The following is a 22,335-nucleotide window of genomic DNA, read 5'->3' as shown; positions in this document are numbered from 1 at the left end:
AGTAAAGGGAGAACTAGACGTTGAAAGACAATTAAAATATTTAATGAAGTTAAGACAATTAAAAGTAAATGAAAAATGATTTATGCATGATTTAAGGACAGGAAAATGAACTACTGATGATAGTAGATTTATTTTCCCCCTCATTTTAATACACCACTCTGAACCAATAAACTTGTTAAAAATTACTTATGATATACTTTAATTGAACTAACTCTAAAATATAAAGTATTATTATGAAAATATAATTTTTTCCAAATTTCATTTCTTAACCCTAATTAAATTTTGAGAAAAACCCTCACTTTTTTTTTCCCCAAAAAACTAATTTATCTTCAAACAGTGATTATTCGTTAAACAAAGCTTTCACTAAGGAATGCACATAAAGGTCATTCTTTTGTACAGCCTCACTTTATTGGCAAATCAACTTCACATAATATTTAGTCTACTCACAGAGAGACTACACAGAGCAATTTGTAGCTGTTAATGATTCAGTTTTGAATTGTTTTGAACTGTATTAATGATGATTTTCGTATCAGAATATAATTTGATGAATAAAATATTATTTTGTAATCTTATTTAGCTGCCTTATTTAAGTCAATAATCTATACAAATAGAAAATGAATAGGCAATAAATTTAAATTTTCTAATATTTTTTCAGCTATGTTTCACTAACTTCCATTCAGATTGACATCAAATTTCCATAAAAAAAGTTTTTTAAAATACATTTTTAGTCTATTCATTGGTAACCAGGATGATTTTTAAATTTAGTATGTGATATATTATAGAGGGGGGAAAATATTTCATGCAGTATTGTCATTTTTTTCCCCCTTTGGAATTACCAAACTCTATTAAATCTCACAATGAATCACAACAGATTTAACTCCAAAGATAATATGCATATTCTTTCACATAAGCAACACTATATTTACTATATTCTTATAAACTAAGTTCAGCATCAGCATCAAAACATACTAGAAAAGCATGCCAACTGGCTCAGTGTCACTTACTCTACACTACCTTTCAGGAGACCGGGTTCAATATCCAGCCCTGGTCTCTTATGATCCAAGCTAGCAGGGCCTGAAAATGAGCAAAAGTGGTGTTATTCAGTCCCTAAAATGAGGGACATTTGGCCTCACTTTACTCATCTGTGATTTTGGTTAATATCAAAGCAACACTGACAGGCTAAAAATACAACTGAGAACTTCTATTCATCTAGAAACATGGTTATCATAGTACTGGGTGAAATGCAACTGAGAAAACTATGAGAAAGAATGTAAAATCAAGAAACAAATCACCAACAATACACCAGTAAAGATTATTAGGGGTATTGTTATGCCTTTTACTTTAAAATCCTGTAAGTTCTCAAAAAAAATACCATATAAAGAATAATTAATAAACTTAATCTCTAAGTTGTTTAAATCTAGTTTTAGAGAAAGGAATAATATTAAGATTCTTAGCCAACTATTCTGCTTTTCTAAGAAAAGAGCTCTAAATTTCTAACACAAAAGGCTCAAGCAATGCCAGAAATTCTGCTATCATCAAGGTGTGTATATGTATGTGTGTGTGTACATATGTATACATACACACACACACACACACACACACACACACACACACACACACATATATATATATATATATATATATATATATATATATATATATATATATATATATATATATATATATATATATGTAAAATCTCATTCAAACTAAAGAAATCTCCCACTACAGAAGCTCAACTATAAGTTCAGAAGAAAACAATGGATTTTTTTTTAAGCCTGGAAGATTTACTGAAGTAATCAGATTTGGGTGTCATTTCTACTTGTCCTAAACACAACAGAATATATTATAACTTGAAGAAAGGAAAGCTCCAGTTTTAGGTAATATCTAAACTAAAACATAATGACCTATTATTAATATTTTGGTTATATTCAGAGAAAAACTAATATCTATAAATTTATATCTTATGGAGTCATCTTAGATTCTTTTTTAAAACTACAAATACTCATTCTACTTTAATAATCACATATGCTAGCATTATCATTCAATGAACATTGGAAATGGTTAAGAGTTTAAAGTGGTCACAACAATACTAATTGTTGAACAGTTAAATGATTCAATCATTATGGAGGAGTTCAATCATTATAAATGTGGGGTCATTAAAGTAAATTATTTATCCTAATGTAAGAAAATCTGGTAATCCTAAAATAATATACTTCATAATTTAAGGAAGGTAAACCCAGAGAAATTAGGACTTGAAATCCTGATAAGTTCTCAGAAAACCTCTAAAGTTGAATATATATATTCAGCTTCATCAGGCAAAATTGGATATTGGAAGAGAGAGAAAGGTGGGATAAATTGGGTGATTTTTCACAGTTATTGAGAAAAACAGGATGAACTGGAGGTAAGGGCAGAGTAGAGAAGGTGGTAATATCTGGAATTACATTTGAAGAGAAGAGCTAGCCTTAGTTTTTTAAGATCAAACCTGAGAAACTCTTAAAACTGGAGGGAGGAATATGAACCAAAAGAAGACTTGGAGAGATTAGTTGGAAAACAAATGTGTTTTCTATGTACAAAGAATTTGGTTTGTATTTCAGAAAGCAATTGAGTTGTGAATTAAATTAAAGCTTATGGTTATATACATAATAAAAAGCAGCTAGAAAAGGGGGTAGTCCTTTGAGCTTTTGGGGCCCTACAAAGAATAAAACCAAGTTTATCTAAGTTCTATAATATACTATCAAATTTAGGGGCAAAAAGGAAGCAATTATTATGATATTTTCACATTCTTCAATTTAAAAGAATCCATGACAAGACCTCCATTGTAATGTCCAGAGAAGCTCATTGGAGATTCTCAGGATCAGTCAGAGTCAGGAGAAGTGAAGGAGGCAGGCAAGTTGCTATGTGGCTTGCCAAAGATGTATCCTCGATTCTGGAGTCCAGAGTCTCCAGCTTTTCTCCTCCTCATCCTGAAGCCAAGTGACTTTGATTTCTCTCCTCCAACCCTCCAAATCCTTGCCTCACCACCAAAACATTCAGCAAGCACCAATGGTGAGAAAAGGAGTCATACCACCATCTCATCTAAATGTGCTTATATAGCCATTATCTCACATCAAATAGGTAATTAGCTTTGTGTTCTGCTGTCTGATTCAAGCATACCTTTTCGAAGTTTCAGTCCTCTACATTCATAATCTAATACTAAAACTTTTTCACTGTAATATAATAAAAAAATCATTAATTTTGGTACTTCACAAAAAGTTTAAATTCTATCAATGATAAATTTAATGAAAATTAAAAGACCTACAAAATCATCATTTCTTAGTTTGATATAATGGAAAGCATTTGGTTCAGAATAGAAAGATTGGGAGTCTCAGCTCTCTGAGTAGCTGAACAAAACCTTGGTCAAGTCACTCTTGACGTTACTGAGACCAAATTTTCTCACCTGTAGCAGAGATAGAATAAATTATACAAGATTATTGTGATGATCAAGTCAGGATATATAAGACCACTTTTTAAGTTATAAAATACTGCAAACACATAAATGTTATTATTATTAGGGCATTTATGTGTCACAGCCTAAACTATTAGTGAGAAAGAACATCAAGATACTAACTATATAGGCAAACTTCCTCTTCAGAAAAGGAAATATGCATAAAATTTGACATTTTACACTTTGCTCTAAAAGATAAGATGAGTCGCTTACAAAATCGAATTAAAAAAAATTCTTAAATCTTTACCTCAACAGCATAACAATGTACAACAATTTCAGCCAAGTATTCAATTCTCACAAAAGGTGAGCACTAATCCTGCACATCAAATAAAAACTGGGGGAAAAGCTAGGGAAAAAAATGGAGAAATCAGGAAATTATCTGAGAAAACAAAATTATTTTTATTTTAAAGGCAAAGGAAGAATTTTTAAACAGATTCTTAAATGAAGGCTGTTCTTTTGAAATACAAAAATACTTATGCCAATCAGAAAAAAGGACAGGGCAAAGTGTAGTTCAATTGTTCATTGAGTGTCTATCATTATTTTTTAAAGATGAGAATCTCTGGATTAAAGAATAATAAAAATTAATTACTTGAACACTTCACATACTTTTTATAAAAGTCAGAGAAAATAATATCCTATTTCAATGTACATAGAGTAAATTTACTCTAACACTATACTATTTTCCCCAAAGGTACAATGTAACATTATGTTGGAAGGCATCTTTAAAAAAAATCTATTCTGAAATAAGTGTCATGAATGTGATAAAATCCATTGTAAGAAATTAAGATTTTTAAAAGTTTTTTTTTTTTCTTAAGTAAAAGTTACATCTGGAAATATAAACAGGAATAACTTAAAACAATAACTTACTGGAAGTGAGACTTTTTTCAATTTGCAATCCTTTTCCAAGAGCTCATACACATATTTAGTAATGATCTGGGAGGAAAAAAGTTAAAAACATATTAAAACCTGATGCATTCTTATCCATTAACAAAATTCATGTAATCAGCGTATTATGAATATACATACATGATTTTATTTTATCCTTAACATCTAAGAGCTAGCACATCACTGAAGAGAGTCAATCTCAAGAACCAAGAATACTTTTTTCGGGGGGCAGAGCAAAGATGTTGGAGTTTCTCCCTTACCTTTTCCTACAACCCTCAGACTAATCGGCAAATCCAGTCTCTAAATTAGCTCTGGACCGGCAGAACCCACAAATATTGGGAAGGCAACAAATTGTCAACAGAAGATAATTTAGAAGATTGCCAGAAAAGACCTATTTCAATCATTAATGGGACGGAGGCAGCTAGCACAAGCAGCTGAAAACAAACTTGAGCACAAACAGTGCAGAATCCTGGGCAGTGCAGACTCTGCCTGAGGGAGAATGTACAGGGAGGAACCACAGCACCAATGTTGGCTACTCTTCCCTGGCTGCAAGCCACTAGATCAGCAGAGAAGTTACAAAACATCTAACAAGAATACAAAAGTCAATATTGAACACCAAAATGCCAGAATCTCAAAAAACCTGGTCACGCCACCCAGCACCAGAAGAGAACAGCACTGAACCAGCCCAGCTACAGCCATTATAGAGGAAGTCACCACTTGTAGAGGAAGCTTGTCTTCCCTAAAAGCAGACCTTAACTTTTTTTGAAAACTGAGTAAAACAGTAAAGAGAACTCTTACAATATACAGCTTATTTGGTGAAAGAGAAGAATAGGTATCAAACCCTGAGGAGACTAAAGGCAGATTGTCTCCACATGAAACCCCAAAGCATGATATAATTTGATCCCCATCACAGGCTCTCTTAGAAGAAATTTAAAAAGATCTTAAAGAGAGCTAGAAGAAAAGTGGGAAAAGGAAAAGAAAATTTTGCAAGAGGTTTTAGAAAAGGCATGTAACTCATTAAAAGATAGATTTAATAAAATGGAAAAGAAAACAATTCCCAGAAAAACAGAATTTGTAAAATGGAAAAAGAAAATAACTCCTTAAAAACCAGATTTTGTGAAATGGAAAAAATTCCACAGAACAATTCATTTAAAAATTCAATTGGACAATTACAAAAAAAAAAAAAAAAAAAAAAAAAAGTAAATGAATAAAATAATTCACTAAAATTCAGAACTGAACAAATGTAAATGAATGACTCAACAAGACAAGAAGAATCAGTCAGGCAAAACAAAAAACAAAAAACAAAAAACAAAAAAAGGAAAAAAAAAAGAAAAAATATAAAAATATATAAAATATCTAATTGGGAAAACAACTGATCTGGAAAATAGATTTAGGAGAGACAATCTAAGGATTATTGGACTCCCTGAAATCCATGATGGAAAAAAGAGCTTAGACACTATTTTTCAGGAAATCATCAAAGAGAACTGCCCAGAAGTCACAGAAAATAATGTGACTATTGAAATAATTTACCCCAAGGAAAAGATCCAAAATTAAAGCCCCAAGGAATATTATGGCTAAATTTCAGAACTATCGGGCCAAGGATTACAATATTACAGCACCCAGAAAGAAATAATTCAACTACCGAGGAGCCACAATAAGGATTACTCAGGATCTAGAAGCTTCCACTTTAAAGGATTGAAGGACCGGGAATCTAATATTCCAAATGGGAAAGGAAGCTGAAATGCAATCAAGAATAAATTACCCAGCTAAACTGAGCATTTTCTTTCAAAGAAGAAGATGGACATTCAATAAAACTGGTGAATTCCATTTATTTTTGATGAAAAGATCAGAGCTAAACAAAAAATTTGCCCTCCAAATATAAAACTCAAGAGAAGTATAAAAAGATAAAAAGGAAAAAAAAAAAAACTCCTAAGAATTATTTCTGTTATGGGTATAACAAAGAAAATACATGTATAATCTGATTTTACTGCTATACTATAAAAAAAGAAACTAAAGGTAGAAAGGAGATTATAACAGACAAAAAAGGAGAAAGTAGAGGCAAAATGAAGAAAGTCACATCTCTGGAAGAGACAAAGAAAACCTACGATACTTGAGGGAAAGAAGGAAGGGTGACAAATATTATGTCTTAACTCTTGTTAGATTTGATTTAAAAAAAAAAAGAATATTAGATATATTTGGATTCACCAAGAAACTTCTCTTACCTTATAGGAAAGTGGGAGGGGAAAAGCAAAAAGGGAAGGGGTATGTTAAATAGAAGGAAAAACAGAAATAGGAGGGGAAGGGTATAAAAATGAGGGAGGTTCTCTAAAGGGGGAGGACTGCTTGAGTCAAGTAGTGCTCACAAGTAAAACACTAGGGAGGAAGAAAAGGGGAAAAGGAAAGAGAAAAGTATTATTTGAAGTTAATAATTTGGCAGGAAATACAGAATTAGTAGTTTTTAGTGTAAATGTGAATGGTGTGAACTCTCCCATAAAATGTAAGTGGATAGCAGACTGGATTAAAAGCCAGAATCCTGCAATATGTTGTTTACAAGAAACACATTTAAAACAGAGCTATACACATAGAGTAAACGTAAAAGGCTGAAAAAAATCTATTATGCTTCAGGTGAAATAAAAAAAAAAAGCAGGGGTAGCCATCCTGATCTCAGATCAAGCAAAAGCAAAAGTTGATCTAATCAAAAGAGATAAGAATGGAAACTATCTTGCTAAAGGGTACCTTAGATAATGAAGCAATATCAATATTAAATATATATGCACCAAGTGATGTAGCATCTAAATTCCTAAAGGAGAACTTGAGAGAGTTGCAAAAAGAAATAGACAGCAAAACTATAATACTTGGAGATCTCAACCTTGCTCTCTCAGAACTAGATAAATCAAATCACAAAATAAATAATAAATAAGATAAAGAGGTAAATAGAATACTAGAAAAGCTAGATATTATAGATCTTTAAAGAAAATTGAATGGAGACAAAAAGGAGTATACTTTTTTCTCAGCAGTTCATGGAACCTATACAAAAATTGACCATATATTAGGACAAAAAGTCCTCAAAATTAAATGCAGAAAGGCAGAAATAGTAAATGCAATTTTTTTCAGATCGCAATGCAATAAAAATTACATTACAGGCTAGGGGAAAATAGACCAAAAAGTAATTAAAAACTAAATAACCTCATCCTAAAGAATGAATGGGTGAAACAGCAAATCATAGACATAATCAATAATTTTATGCAAGAGAATGACAATAATGAGACAATGTACCAAAATGTGTGGGATGCAGCTAAAGAGGTAATAATTATATCTCTAGATGCTTAATTGCATAAAATAGAGAAAGAGAAGATCAATTAATTGGCTTTGCAACTAAAAAGGCTAGAAAAAGAACAAATTAAAATCCCCCAATCAAATACTAAATTTGAAATTCTAAAAATAAAAGGAGAGATCAATAAAATTGAAATTAAAAAACTATTGAATTAATAAATAAAACTGAGTTGATTTTATGAAAAAAAAAAAACAAACAAAATAGATAAACCTTTAGTTAATTTGATTACAAAAAGGAAAGAGGAAAATCAAATTGTTAAGTCTCAAGAATGAAAAGGAAGAATTATCCACCAATGAAGAGGAAATTAGAACAATAATTAGGAGTTACTTTGCCCAATTTTATGCCAATAAATTTGATAACCTAAGTGAAATAGAAGAATACCAACAAAAGTATAGATTCCCCAGGAAAGCCTAACCAAAGATGGAATGAATCTCTCTCCTTGGCTCCTAGAGCTTGAGCTCCCACCTCTAGTCCTTTGTCTTCTCTGGCTCTGAATAAATCTGGCTCTGCAACCCAGTTTATATGCTCTACACTGAGTATAAACCAATCATTATATCACTAGAAAACCATTATTTGTTGTAAGATTAAATCAATCATACTGTTAGAGTTAGTTAGAGAACTATTAATCATCATGCTAAATTAGATAACCATTGTCTTTATCAATTCCATTGACTTAGCACCTTGTAAAAATCCTTGTTTTAAGTACAGTTCTGGCCCATAACAATTAAGAGTAGGTAATGAGGAAAACAAATTATCACTCTTTGCAGATGATATGATGCTATACTTAGAGAACCCAGAGAATCAACTAAAAAGCTATTAGAAATAATCCACAACTTTAGCAAAGTTGCAAGACACAAAATTAATCCACATAAATCATCAGCTTTCTTATACATCACCAACAAAATCCAATAGCAAGAGATACAAAGAGAAATTCCATTTAAAACGACTGTTGATAGTATAAAATATGTGGGAATCTATCTGCCAAGGGAGGGTCAGGAACTATAAGCAAAACTACAAAACACTTTCCACACAAAAAAAGTCAGATTTAAGCAATTGGAAAAATATCAAATGTCTTAGATAAACCGAGTGAATATAATAAAGATGACAATACTCCCTAATCTATTTATTTAGTGCTATATCAATCAAACTCCCAAGTAACTATTTTATTGACCTAGAAAAATTAATATCAAAATTCATCTGGGAGAACAAAAGGTCAAGTATTTCAAAGGAATTAATGAAGAGAAAAGCAAATGAAGGTAGCCTAGCTATACCAGATCTAAAACTATATTATAAAGCAGCGGTCACCAAAACCATTTGGTACTGGCTAAGAAATAGAGAAGTTGATCAGTGGAATAGGTTAGGTTCACAGAACAAAAATAGTCAATGACTAAAGCAATCTAGTATTTGACAAACCTAAAGGCCCCAGCTTTTGGGATAAGAATTCATTATTTGACAAAAACTGCTAGGAAAATTAGAAACTAGTATGGCAGAAAGTAGGCTTAGACCCACACCTAACACCATATACTACCAAGATAAGGTCAAAATGGGTTCATGATTGATACATAAAGAATGATGTTATACAACAATATGATGATCAATTCTGATGGACTACGCTCTCTTCAACAATGAGATGAACCAAATAAGTTCCAATAGAGCAGTAATGAATTGAACCAGCTACACCCAGCAAAAGAACTCTGGGAGATGACTATGAACCACTACATAGAATTCCTAATCCCTATATTTTTGTCTGCCTACATTTTTGATTTCCTTCACAGGCTAATTGTACAGCAAAATAACTGTAAGGACATGTATACATATATTATATTTAACTTATACTTTAACATATTTAACATGTATTGGTCAACCTGCCATCTGGGGGAAGGGGGAGGGGGAAGGAGGGGAAAAGTTGAAAGAAAAGGTTGTGCAATTGTCAATGCTGTTAAATTATCTATCATAAAATTTTTGTAAAAATGAATTTAATTAATTAATTAGTTGGTTTTTTTTTTTAGGAATAATGTTATAAACAAATTAGAATATAGGATATTTTACCTCTCAGAATTGTGGAGAAGATATGAATTTGTGACCAAAGAAGAACTAGAGATCATTATTGATCACAAAACGGATAATTGTGATTACATTAAAACATTTTTGTGCAAACAAAACTAATACAGACAAGATTAGAAGGGAAGCAACTGGGAAAACATTTTTACATCCAAAGTCTGATAAAGGCCCCATTTCTAAAATGTATAAAGAACTGAATAAAATGGAGGTCATTCTCCAATTGATAAATGGTCAAAGGATATGAACAGAAAATTTTCAGATGAAGAAATTAAAACTATATGTAGTCACATGAAAAGGTGCTCTAAATCACTACTGATCAGAGAAATGCAAATTAAGACAACTCTGAGATACTACTACACAACTCTCAGATTGGGTAAAATGACAGGAAAAGATGACAAATGTTGGAGGGGATGTGGGAAAACTGGGACACTGATAACATTGTTGGTGGAACTGTGAATGAATCCAACCATTCTGGAGAGCAGTTTGGAACCATGCTTAAAAAGTTATCAAACTGTGTATACCCTTTGATCCAGTGTTTCTACTGGGATTATATCCTAAAGAGATTTTAAAGGAGGAAAAGGGAGCCACATTGCAAAAATGTTCGTGGCAGCCCTCTTTGTAATGGCAAGAAACTGGAAACTGAATGGATGCCCATCAATTGGAGAATCACTTAATAAATTATGGTATAAAAATGTTATGGAATACTATTGTTCTATAAGGAACGACTAGCAGTATGATTTCAGAAAGGCTTGGAGAGACCTACAGTTCGAACTGATGCTTAGTGAAATAAGCAGAATCAGGAGATCATTATACACGCCAACAACACTATAAGATGATCAATTCTGATGGACGTGGCTCTCTTCAACAGTGATTGGATTCAAACCAGTTCTACTTGTTCAGTGATGAAGAGAGCCATTTAAACCCAGAGAAACAACCGTGGGAACAGTGTGTGGAATACAACATAGCAATCTCACTCTCTCTGTTGTTATTTGCTTGCATTTTGTTTTCTTTCTCAGCTTTTCTTTTCCTTCCTTCTTGATCTGATTTTTCTTGTTCAGCAAGATAACTGTATGAATATGTGTGTATATTGGATTTAATATGTATTTCAACATATTTAACATGTATTAGACTACCTGCCAGCTAAGGGAGGAGGTGGGGGTAAGGAGGGGAAAATTTGGAACAAAAGGTTTTGTAACGGTCAATGTTGAAAAAAATTACCATTGCATATGCTTTGTAAGTAAATTACTTAATTAAAAGAAAAAAAAAGTGAAGAATACTTGAATTTCATCTCTTCCAATAAGCAACCCTAGGAACAGGAGCAGAGCAGGGCAGAGCGTTGCCGGTTCTCCTCACTCCCCTCTTCTTTCCCTAATTTTTTGGGTGGTCCAGTATTTCCTCATAATCTGGGAACCCAGCCATATTCCAGAAATGGAAGATTGAAAATTCTGTGGTGATTGAGGAGGTCAAGGAGAAACAATGGGAAGCCACTGAAGCTTTATGAACAGGGAATGGCACTGGTCTTGGGAACATAAATTTGGCAACCGTGTCAAGAAATGCTCAGAAACGGAAGAGAAAGTGATGCAAATTAGGATGCTATTGCAATAATTCAGGCCAACAAAAGAAGAAAAAGTAAAGTTAAAGTTAATATTCATGCCTACTTTAAAAAAAAAATAGCTGGAGCTTTTAGACTTAACTCATGAAGAGGCAAAAGTACTTAGGAAAACACACAGTCAAAGCCAAGAGGAAGAACAAGCAGTTGCTCAGTACAAGGTTATATAAGAACTTGTTGACGAAGACCAAATTCCCATAACACAGGATATGATCCAGACAAAAGTTCTCAGGAAATTCATCAGGAAGCTTGAAGGTGACCAAGTTAAATGAAGTTTCCTGGGACTCTGAGAATTGCCACCTCAATCCTGTACAGGCTCCTGCTTCTCCCTGACTTTATGGCTAAGGGCTCAAAAGGTGATCTGCTAAAGAGGCAGCAGCCCCTGTATGTTGGGCGTCACATCATGGAATTCCTCAGGTTGAGTACCAAGACCTTGAATCTTTTTTGTACTTTATTTTTTCCAAAATAGTTACTCAACAATGGAAATTTTTATGAAATCCTGATGTGGAATTGAGAGCATAGGTTATGTGAAACTATATGAGGGTAATATGAATTTAGACTTAGATTTAGATTTAGATTTGGCTGAATATCCTCTTGCTATAGTTTGTTGACTCTGATGACTGAGTTTTGAAAGTTATTATAAGAAAAATGTCTTATCTGATGGGACTGGTGCTAAGTGATTTAATGTCATGTAAATGATATTCCCTATCCAGATATAATTTTTACAAGCACAGTTCCTTGGTCTCTCAAAGCAGACTGGGAACTTAATGCTAATATAACTATTATTGAGAATTGCTGGCACTTTAAAGTATAGCAAAAGTATAGGAATTTTTGGAACAATAGGAATTGTGAATTAGTAGAGTAGGACCATAAATGTGGAGGAACACCAAATGACTTAGGGAATTTTTTCAGACTTTGAAAATTTTTAAAAGATACATCCTCTCCACTACCCAAAAATATCCATATTCAAGATTTGCCTCTCATTAATACTCCAGCAGAGTTCTGGGCAAATTATCATCACTCAATGCCACAGGGAACTTGATGGATTAAGTGAATATTGAATGTAAAAAAAGACTTAAGGAGGCGGAAGTCACTTTGCCCAAAATAATAACACATTAGAGCAGAAGAAGAGAATTTTTAAAAGAAGTACTTTAAACAAGGAGTGTTAAATATAAACAAATTCACAAGGATCACTGTTTTTTAAATTTTATTTTGTTTATTATTTCCCAAATATATTTTAATCTGGTTCAGCTGTACTCAGGAAAGCTATAGGAGCAATTCAGAGGGCTTGTATACTTCTGCTTTAAATTATTACTTCAAGATAAGACTATTATTACCAATTATTAGTTGGTCATTTTAAAAAGTACTTAATTCTAAAAGGCCAATAACAGTGGGAAAATACCTATATATTAGATATGAAATAACTACAAAACATTAAAAATTTAATGAGACAACTTAGAAGGCTGAGCCATAAATACTTTTGCATTAGTTTAAATGAATATAAAATGAATTTGGTATTCAATACAATAAAATGTAGACATTCTTTAAAAAGAAAAATATTTAGCATCTTTAGCATTGGTTCTCAAGGAGATGTAGGTAGAAATTTTTACTTTTAACATATATAACTATATATATAAAACTATATGTATATATATACACATATATATGTATATATATATATATATGTGTGTGTGTATACATATATAACTATATCTTATATGAGAAAGTTAATTTATTAAATAAAATATTATGCTTTGCAGATCCTTACCAGCTGGCATCTTTTATCCAGAGGGACAACCATTTTTAAAGTTTCCCTATATCAGCATGTTTCCAACTGTCAATTCCAACCATTTGCAATTCCATTGTGATATAACACTTTAAGAGAAAAGGCTCATTAACTGTAAATCTATATAGTCCACTATCTTCAGTGAATTCAAATTAAACCTAAACCCATATACTTGCTTTCTCATAACAAAATTCCTCACACATTTCTGTTTTGCAATCCAGACTCTGGGGAAAATATTCAGGTTATGCATTATAAAATGTCAATCCCATAAATGTACTGATATGAAACATAGGGAGTTTACTCATACTAGTGAAAATACTTTTAAACAAATTATGGCCATAGGTACTCTTTCCTTTTTGATAGTAAAAACTTAAAACAAAGAAAAAAATTTGCCCTGTGGCTCACATAGTTTTACCAGATTAGGGCAATAATGGTCAAATGAAAAGTAAACAATGAATCCTAATCAACTGCTCATAAAAATTCTCAAGTAAAGAGATTGACTTGAGACTAGTTCCTATGCAAGTTATAAATTTGGTTCAAGAAATTCTATTGTGATCTTAAAGACAAGACTACAAAAAAGTAATAAATTCAAAAGGACATTTTGGTTTAGTGCTCTTGGCCCTACTCAAACCTCATGAGAAAGAAGAAGAAACAAAAGATGAAAGGGAAGAGGGGGGAGGAAGAAACAGAGACAAATTGACACAGACAAGAGAGATAGAGAGAGAACAAATGGATTTTCTAAAGATTCTGCCTAGTCTAATCTTAAAAAATTAAAAGCATTTAAAAATACGGCTGGTAAAGAGTCCTCACTTAGATTAGGGATGCAAAGGGTGCATTTATTTGGGGAAAATGTCAAACTTCCAGAGAATTCTTCCGTTTAACAATGGAAGCAATTAAAAAAAAAAATTTTTTTTAAACAATGGAAGCATTCAAAACCAGCTTTAAATTCCCAGACGACCTGGTAATAAATAGGAAATCAAGATTTTTCAAGTTTTTATTTTTGTTGATTCAGAAGTTTAGAAAGGGAGGGAAGAAAAGGGTTTTGTCATGATTTTTTGGTGTTCATATGTTTTGGTAAATAATTTTTATCAATTCAACATGGATTATAAGATCTGATCCAACTTTTATAGTATGATCTTTGTTGACAACTATTGATTTAATAGTCATTTTTTCATACTACCTTTATTATGATGTCTTGAATTCCCTACTTAAGTGACTATCAACTTTTCCAGTTTAGGGGGAAAAAAAAAACAGTTTCCATAGTCACAATGTAGAAATAGTTATATGGATCGCTGAATATTTTAAGAAATCAGTAAATGTTAATTTAGAAGGACAGGAAATAGCATAACTTTAGATAAAAAGCCAAACAAAGGATCAAACTATTGGAACAGGAGTTTCTAAGTTGGATGTAGTACTGATACATATTAGAGGACAATCATCAAATGAATCCCTCCTCAAATATATACACTCCAGATGTTTCACTCTGTCTTTAGACACTTCTTAAACATCAATATACTTTTGGTGATGTTACACGGTGATGAGTCACAGCATATCAATCTTTAAAAAAGTAAAGTTGCAAATTGCCCAAAAGACAATGGAGAACAGTGATGCCAATATATTAGGAACAAAGAATAGTATTTAAAAAGCAACCTAGAGGATGTTATTAGGGAAATTGCAAAAAAAGTATATTTGACACTAATAAGGGAAAAACCTAAGAATAGAATGTACCATTGGTAGCTACATAAAATCAAAGGATGTAAAAGATGGTCCCCAGAAAATTAGGACTCATAGAATATAGTCTATAGGACAGAAACTTAATGATGAGGTATATAATCTGTACTGTCAAAAAGAGTACATTGAGATCACAGGTCCAATGAAATATTAAAAGTCTTTTTATCCATCACAACACCAAATACATACATTTGAAAAATAATAATACCTGTATGGGTAAGATAATTATTTAGTTTAAGAAAAGGAAAACTAGTTGTGTGACTCTGGGCAAGTCATTTAACCCCAGCCTCAAGGGGAAAAAAAAAAAAACACAAAAAAACAGAAAAAAGCATTTACAAAGTGCCTACTATGTGCCAGGCACAATGATATTTTACATAAACTACCTTATTTGATTCTTACAGTAATGCTTCAAGGTCGATTATTATCCCCATTTTACATGTAAAGAAACAGGCAAAGAGAAGTTAAGTGACTTGTCCAGGATCTCACACAGCTAGAAACTGTCAAAAGAAAATTTCAAAGTGATTTTGAAAAGTGAAGTTTTCCTAACTTTAAGCCCAATGCTCCAAGGAATGCCCCACTGGTACTATAATATGCTTACTTATTTAGTACACTGAGTTCCATGCAAATGGGGAGACAAGGGAAGAGAGGTAAATAAAAAGCAACACTCAATGCCCAGAAGTATTCTCAAACCCCTTATAATAGTGAATTTTCAGTCCCTGAGATGTAATTTCAGAATCTCAAGAGTCAATTTTGCCATCATTATAAGAATCTAGTTTGGATATGACACCTAGAATTACATGAAGGACAATGCATCTGTATTCCAAAAGCTTGGTCTACAAATACAGCAAAATTATGAAGAATTCTCCAGAAGACATTAAAGACTTAACTATTCTTCACAATAGTGTATTAGTCCACTAATCACAGCTCCTACATTGGGATTCTGACAAGAAGGAAAATGAAACATATGAATTTTACAGGTCCTTACACTAGGATTTTTCTATATACTATCCACCCCAAATCACACCTTAAAGCATGATTTTAGGAGATAAACAATAATAATAAAGCTGAGATTTCATCAGTAGCTGAAAGGTAAAAGTAAGTAGCCCAGCTTCATACAATGCATCAGGAGAAGAGCCAGTCAAAGGCATCCCAGGCAAATGTTTTTCAACCACAGATTTCATAATCTTTCCCAACTAGCTTGAACCTATAACTCCCTTCCTCCTCACACTCTTAAAATTCTCCCTTGGATTTAAATCCTTTGTAAAATGCAACTTACTTTGTACCTTACACATAGGTGTTTTTTAAAAAAAATGTTACAAGTATAAATACCTTAACTAAAATATTATCAGCTTTAAAAGTATGAGATGGTGGAGATGGCATTGGATAATAGGTTCATGCAAAAGGCATAAACACTATTATGAATGAGCAGTGTGATATAGTTTAAAATCCCGTACTCACCACCCCCCCCAAAAAAAAAAAACTATTACAATCTTAGAATACATTAACAAATTCCAGGATATTTCAGATGTAGTTCCACTTTACTTTGTGTTTTATCTGGATTAAGACATTAAATTGTGGGTATGCCATTTGAAGGAGATAATGGCAATCTGAAATATATTTACAGAGGAAGGTAACCAGAATGGAGGATTTGAAATTATAACAAGAGCTACTGAAAAAAACTGGTGATATTTATCTTGAGAATGATTTAGAATGGACACGATAGCTATCTTTAAATATCTGCAGGTCTGTCATGTGGAAGAGAAATATGATTTATTTTAAATGGCTAGAGAGACTAGAACTCTTTCATTAAAAAGAATTGCCTAATAATAACAGCTATTTTACCATGAAAAGTGCTGCTTTATAAAGGCAGCTTGCTACATGTCACTATATATGTTCAAATAGAAACTGGTTATCTTTCATGGATGCCATAGAAACTATGACTGTTGGAGACTGGGATTAGATGTCCCCCAAGATCCCTTAAATGTCAAAATATTTTATCTCCAAATGTAGGACATGGATCTTTTGTCTAGAAACAGGAGAAAAGACAATGTGTATGAGGGAAGATATAATAAACGAATAGGCCACATATTAGAGTACTCTAACATATAAATTTGAACAGATACCAAATCTTATTAGCATTAACAAAATTGTAAAGATACACTGGAATGTGAGACAATCTCCATATTTATGTGGAGATCACTCAGGTGAAGGAAGAGGGCAAGGGAGAGGAAGGAGAAGATTCAAATATGACTTAGGAATAACTATGACATCAAGGATGATATGAAAATATCAAGGATGATATGAAAAATGACAACACTAGGAAACAGCCAATATTCAAAAGTAAGGGAGAGAAAATGGAACCATATTATGAAAAACCTTAAAAGTAAGGAAGAGACCAAGGAAAACAAGATAATATTTATTAATAATTTTGTACATCTTTTAGAAATCCTAATCTTTTAACAACCCTATGAGAATAGGGGCAACTGTAATACTCTTTTTATAGATAATGTCAGACTTAGCCAAAGTGACACAGCTACTATCTGATATAAGATTTGCATTCAGGTATTCCTGACTCTACCACTACATCATTTAACTATCTTGATACAGTAAATATAATGAAATCAATGTTCTAATAATAACCATTTCCAAGTATGCACTATGAAGTGGGCCAACAAGAAAGTAGGGTCACAAATCTATCCCTCATGCTTGGGAGTATTCTCTCGCACATCAGTGTTCTAGTTCTATTCAAGTCTCACTCAAAGGGTCACTTCTAATGCATGCCTTTTCTGATCTTTTGGTTTGGGATGTTTTTCCAAAAATTACTTTGTATAAAGAAGTAATATGGCCTAGCAACAGAATTAAAAGACAGGATTGGTTGTATAACGCTGACCTAATCACTTAATTACTTGATGTTTTAAGAAACCAGAACTATAAATTACAGAGGGAATTTCTTCATATAGGACAGTCCTGATCCATGTACAAGTTTTCTCCTTCTACCTCTAGTGTAACCCTACAAACCCTTAAGAAATATTTGCTTTGGTCTTTTTTTCTCATTTAATTCTGAACTCTTAACACTACATTGGAGAGGTAAGAGTAAGGAGAAGAAAAACTGCAAGGAAAAAAAACTTTATTCTATATTCAAAAATCTATAATGAAGCAATGGTGACTTCATGATAAGCCAGAGTGCTTTTTTTTTTCCCCTAGTCCTCCCCACCATCCAGCATGTTCCTGGAATGCTTCCAAATACTATTCAGTCAATAAACTGAAGAACCAAAAACTAATACTGGTAATATCCTAAAATATACATAAATATTATGTAGAAAGATAAGTAAAATTAAACACTAAATATTATCCTAAAGCAGCAAATATTACTCTTGAATTATCTACTGATGTTGCAATTAACCTCAACAAGAAAAATGTAATTGAAAGCAGTTTTATTTCAATACCCCAATAAGATTTACCCAATATTATAAGACCAAAAACCATGAGGCATAAATTAATAATTGTGAATCCTATTTCACAATCTTATTAATATTTTTATTTTACTCTCCAATACTAATTTTTATAATTTACTTTTTAGCTACTTTGTAAATTCATTGGTAAGCACTGTTTCCTCTACCATAATAGGCTCAGTTTTCAATTAAAATTTATTGAGCACCTACTATGTGTGTATTCTTGTGAATTTAACTAAAAAGCTGACCATTTCTGTTGCCACTAAGTTATATACATTATTTTATCTGTTATGGTCTGATTTCCAATATTTTTGACACAGCCTAGGAGATACTTTTATGTTCTACATAGACAATTTGAAGATTCTCTATGGTATCCAAACCATACTTTTTTGCAATTCCAGGAAGAGGAAAAATAATGAGATTTTATATAGGTTCCAAATTACAACTGCCACTCTATCTTTTAAAAAAAAAAAAAAAAGAAGAAGAAAAGAAAAAAAGGAGGGTTTCCTGCAGGCTTTTATCTACAATTATTTCAGATAAGTGAGAATTTGTTAAGAGTGAAACTGTAATGATTTCTTATCATTACTAAACCCTCTAGCTTAATATGAAATTACTTAAACAGGCTGCATTATCTCCTTATAGAGTAATGCCATAAATTTCAACAGATTATCAAAATATTCCCCAAAAGCAGTCACCCAACCAAGAGGATTAAAAAAAAAAATTTCTTATGTTACTTAAGAGGGACCTTAAGTTTCAGAGTATGTATAATAAAATACATAGAAAATCTATTTTGGCACTGTTAAACTGACAATGTACACATATAAAATGCCATTATTAGAATTTTTAATAATTATTATGTTATAAATGCAAGCAGCTGAGAATTATAAAAACAATTTGATAACTGATATATCTTGAATTTTAAATTTTAAAATAATACAGTATATTCCCTATTCATAAATACAAATCCTCAGTCTTGATTGGCTCTCCACAATCTGGTACCAACCTACTTTCCTGACTTAATTTCACATTAGTCTTACACATGTACTATACATTCCAACCAAACTGCCTACTACATTTAGAATATCATAATACCTCCCCTCTTCACTGCTTCCTTTTATCTCACTCCCCATCACTCTTGTCACTTTCCCATCTCTAAAATTAGCTTATATTTACCTCAGTATTGGTTGTATCTTTCAAAACAGAAGGGAAATGTCTTAAATCTATTTAGTGGGATATTTTTGGTCTTTTGTTTCCTTTATGCCTAGGAGTTTTAAAAATCTTTCCTGAATTTTATTTCCTTTATATATTTTCTCAATAGTATTTTATTTCCCCAAATACATGTAAAGTTTTCAACATGCATTTTGATAAGATTTTGTATTCCAAATTTCTTCTCTCTTCCTCCCTCCCCTTTTCTCTCCCCAAGATAGAAAGCAATCTGATATAGGTAATACATGTATAATCTTTTTAAACATATTTCCATATTTGTCATGTTGTGCAAGAAAAATCAGACCAAAAGAAGAAAAACAACAAGAAAGAAAAAACAAACAGGTGAAAAACTAATGCTTCAATCTACATTCAGTTTCCAAAGTTCTCTCTCTAGATGTGGATGGCATTTTCCATACGCAGTTTACTGGAATTGTTTTTTATCACTATATTGAATTTATATTTAATAATGGAACAGGGACCAGGGGAAAAATGCATTTGTAAAGCCTGACATTTTACCAACTATTTCCTCCATCTTAGGTCTAATTGTTAACAGTGATATGTGTGCTTCATAGGACATTCACCTCTATCTCTTCACCTCACAAATGCACAAGTAAGATATTTTTCCATTCTGTATGCCAAGGGGATCTATTATTTTGATTTCTTAACTATATATCTAAACAGTGTATTTTATAAGTTGTTGTTTTTTAATATATTTACCCCATTCTAATAAAGGCCATATTTCTAAAATATACAGAAAACAGACTCAAATTTATAAGAATACAAGCAATTCTTCAATTGATAAATGGTCAAATGATATGAACGGACAATTTTCAAAAAAAAAAACATTAAAATTGAAGATGGCAGAGAGGACACACACATCTACTTAATTTCTGTCTTTGTTCTCAGAATTTATTTTATGACAATGGCCTCGGAATTAGTGCTTGACTAAAAACAAAAACAAAAACAAAAACAAACAAACAAAGAAAACACACAAATAATTACCAACAGAAGACATCCTTGAAATTCACCAGAAAGGGTCTGTTTTTGCTTGCAGGTGGGGACAGATAGATCGGGCACAGACTGAAGGCAGGCAGTGGCAGCAAAGCACACAGTGAGAGTGCTCTGCTGACAGAAAGAGGTGGAGTGTGATCTCAGCCATCTCTGTGGGGAGAATTTTAACCAGTGTAGCTAATTTGCCCTGGCAACAAGCCAGTAGACCAGCAGAGTAGCTGTAAACACAGGAGGTAAAGATTCTCTGGACCCGACTACACCCACCTGGAGTGTCTCAGTGCATTCTTAGAGCCTCAGAGTCTCAGAGCACAGACATAGCACAGCCATTGCTGTCCTGCTAGTGCCTCACTGCTGCCTCCGCAATCTGTAGAGGAAGCCTGATAATACTATGCAGCCCCCCCTAACTCCCCCCCAAAAAGCATACTGCATTTGTTTCTTTAATAATTTGTTTTCTTTGATTCTTCTTTGACAAAATGAGCAAAAAATTAAGCGCACTCTAACTATTGATAGTTTCTATATGGACAGAGAGCAGACTTTAAATGCTGAGGACATTAAAAACAGACAGTCTCCAGCTAAATCCCCAAAGGGGGATGTCATCTGGTCCTGCACACACAAAACTCTCTTAGAAGAAATTAAAAAGGTTCTCACAAGAGAGCTAGAAGAAAAATGGGAAAAGGAAAGGGAAGCTCAGCAAGAGGGTCTGAATAAGTCATCCCACTGATTTAAAGTCAGAGTGGATAAAAAAATTCAAATCCTTGAAAAACAGAATTAGCAAATTGGAAAAAGAAAATAGCTCTCTAAAAAATAAAATTGGTGAATGAAAAAAAAAATTCCATAGAACAAAACAATTCACTTAAAAACTCAATTGGACAGTTAGAAAAAGATATAAAAAAGTGAGTGAAGAAAGTAATTCATTGACAATCAGAATTGAACAAATGGAATTGAATGACTCGAGGAGGCACCAAGAACCAGTCAAGCAAAACCAAAAAACATGAAACAATGGGAAAAAATGTCAAATACCTTCTTGGGAAAACAACAGAACTGGAATATAGATCTAAGAGAGACAATCTCAGAATTATTGGACTCCCTGAAAAATATGATTAAAAAAAGAGCCTGGACACTATTTTCAAGGAAATTATCAAAGAGAACTGCCAATATGTTACAGAAACAGAGGGTAAAATAGACATTAAAAGAATTCATTGATCACCTACTAAAAGGGACCCTAAAATCAACACTCCAAAAAATATTGTGGCTAAATTCCAGAACTATCAGACCAAGGAAAAATATTACAAGCTGCTAGGGAAAATCAATTCAAATATAGAGGAGCCACAATAAGGATTACCCAGGATCTGGCAGTGTCCACATTAAAGGATTGAAGAGTCTGGAATCTGATATTCCGAAAGGCTAAGGAACTTGGTATGCAGCCAAAAATAACTTACCCAGCCAAAATGAGCATTTTTTTTCCCAGGGAAGAAGATGGACATGAAACGAAAAAAGTGAATTTCATCTATTTCTGATGAAAAACTGGAACTAAAGAAAAAGTTTGATCTCCAAATATAGAACTCAAGAGAAACCTAAAAAGGTAAAAAGAAATCTTGGGAATTATATTTCTACCATAAAGATATATAAAGAACATATGTATAATTTGTTCTAGAAACTAGAGGTGGAAAGGAAATTATATCATAAAAAAAGGATAAAGTGGGGGTACTACATCTCATGAAGAGGCAAAGGAAAACTATTGTAGCTGAGAGAAAGAATGGAGGGGGATGAACA

General features: G+C 32.5%; 1 protein-coding gene across 12 annotated transcripts in view; it reads right to left on the bottom strand.

Moving 5' to 3' along the window:
- ARB2A (ARB2 cotranscriptional regulator A) overlaps positions 1–22,335 on the bottom strand; it is a 575,039-nt gene that overhangs the window by 427,298 nt on the left and 125,406 nt on the right. For 8 of the 12 annotated variants that reach the window (XM_074282097.1, XM_074282092.1, XM_074282101.1 and 5 more), the window contains exon 5: positions 4,355–4,420. The exons of the other annotated variants lie outside the window; for them this stretch is intronic. In XM_074282097.1, the coding sequence (XP_074138198.1) occupies positions 4,355–4,420 (66 nt within the window). The remainder of the gene's footprint in view (positions 1–4,354; positions 4,421–22,335) is intronic. 12 annotated transcript variants of the gene reach the window in all.

The sequence above is a fragment of the Sminthopsis crassicaudata genome, chromosome 1 (assembly GCF_048593235.1).
Source record: "Sminthopsis crassicaudata isolate SCR6 chromosome 1, ASM4859323v1, whole genome shotgun sequence".
Taxonomy (NCBI): Eukaryota; Metazoa; Chordata; class Mammalia; order Dasyuromorphia; family Dasyuridae; genus Sminthopsis; species Sminthopsis crassicaudata.
The sequence above is the reverse complement of the archived record's forward strand: the minus strand, read 5'-3'. Positions and strand labels throughout refer to the sequence as shown.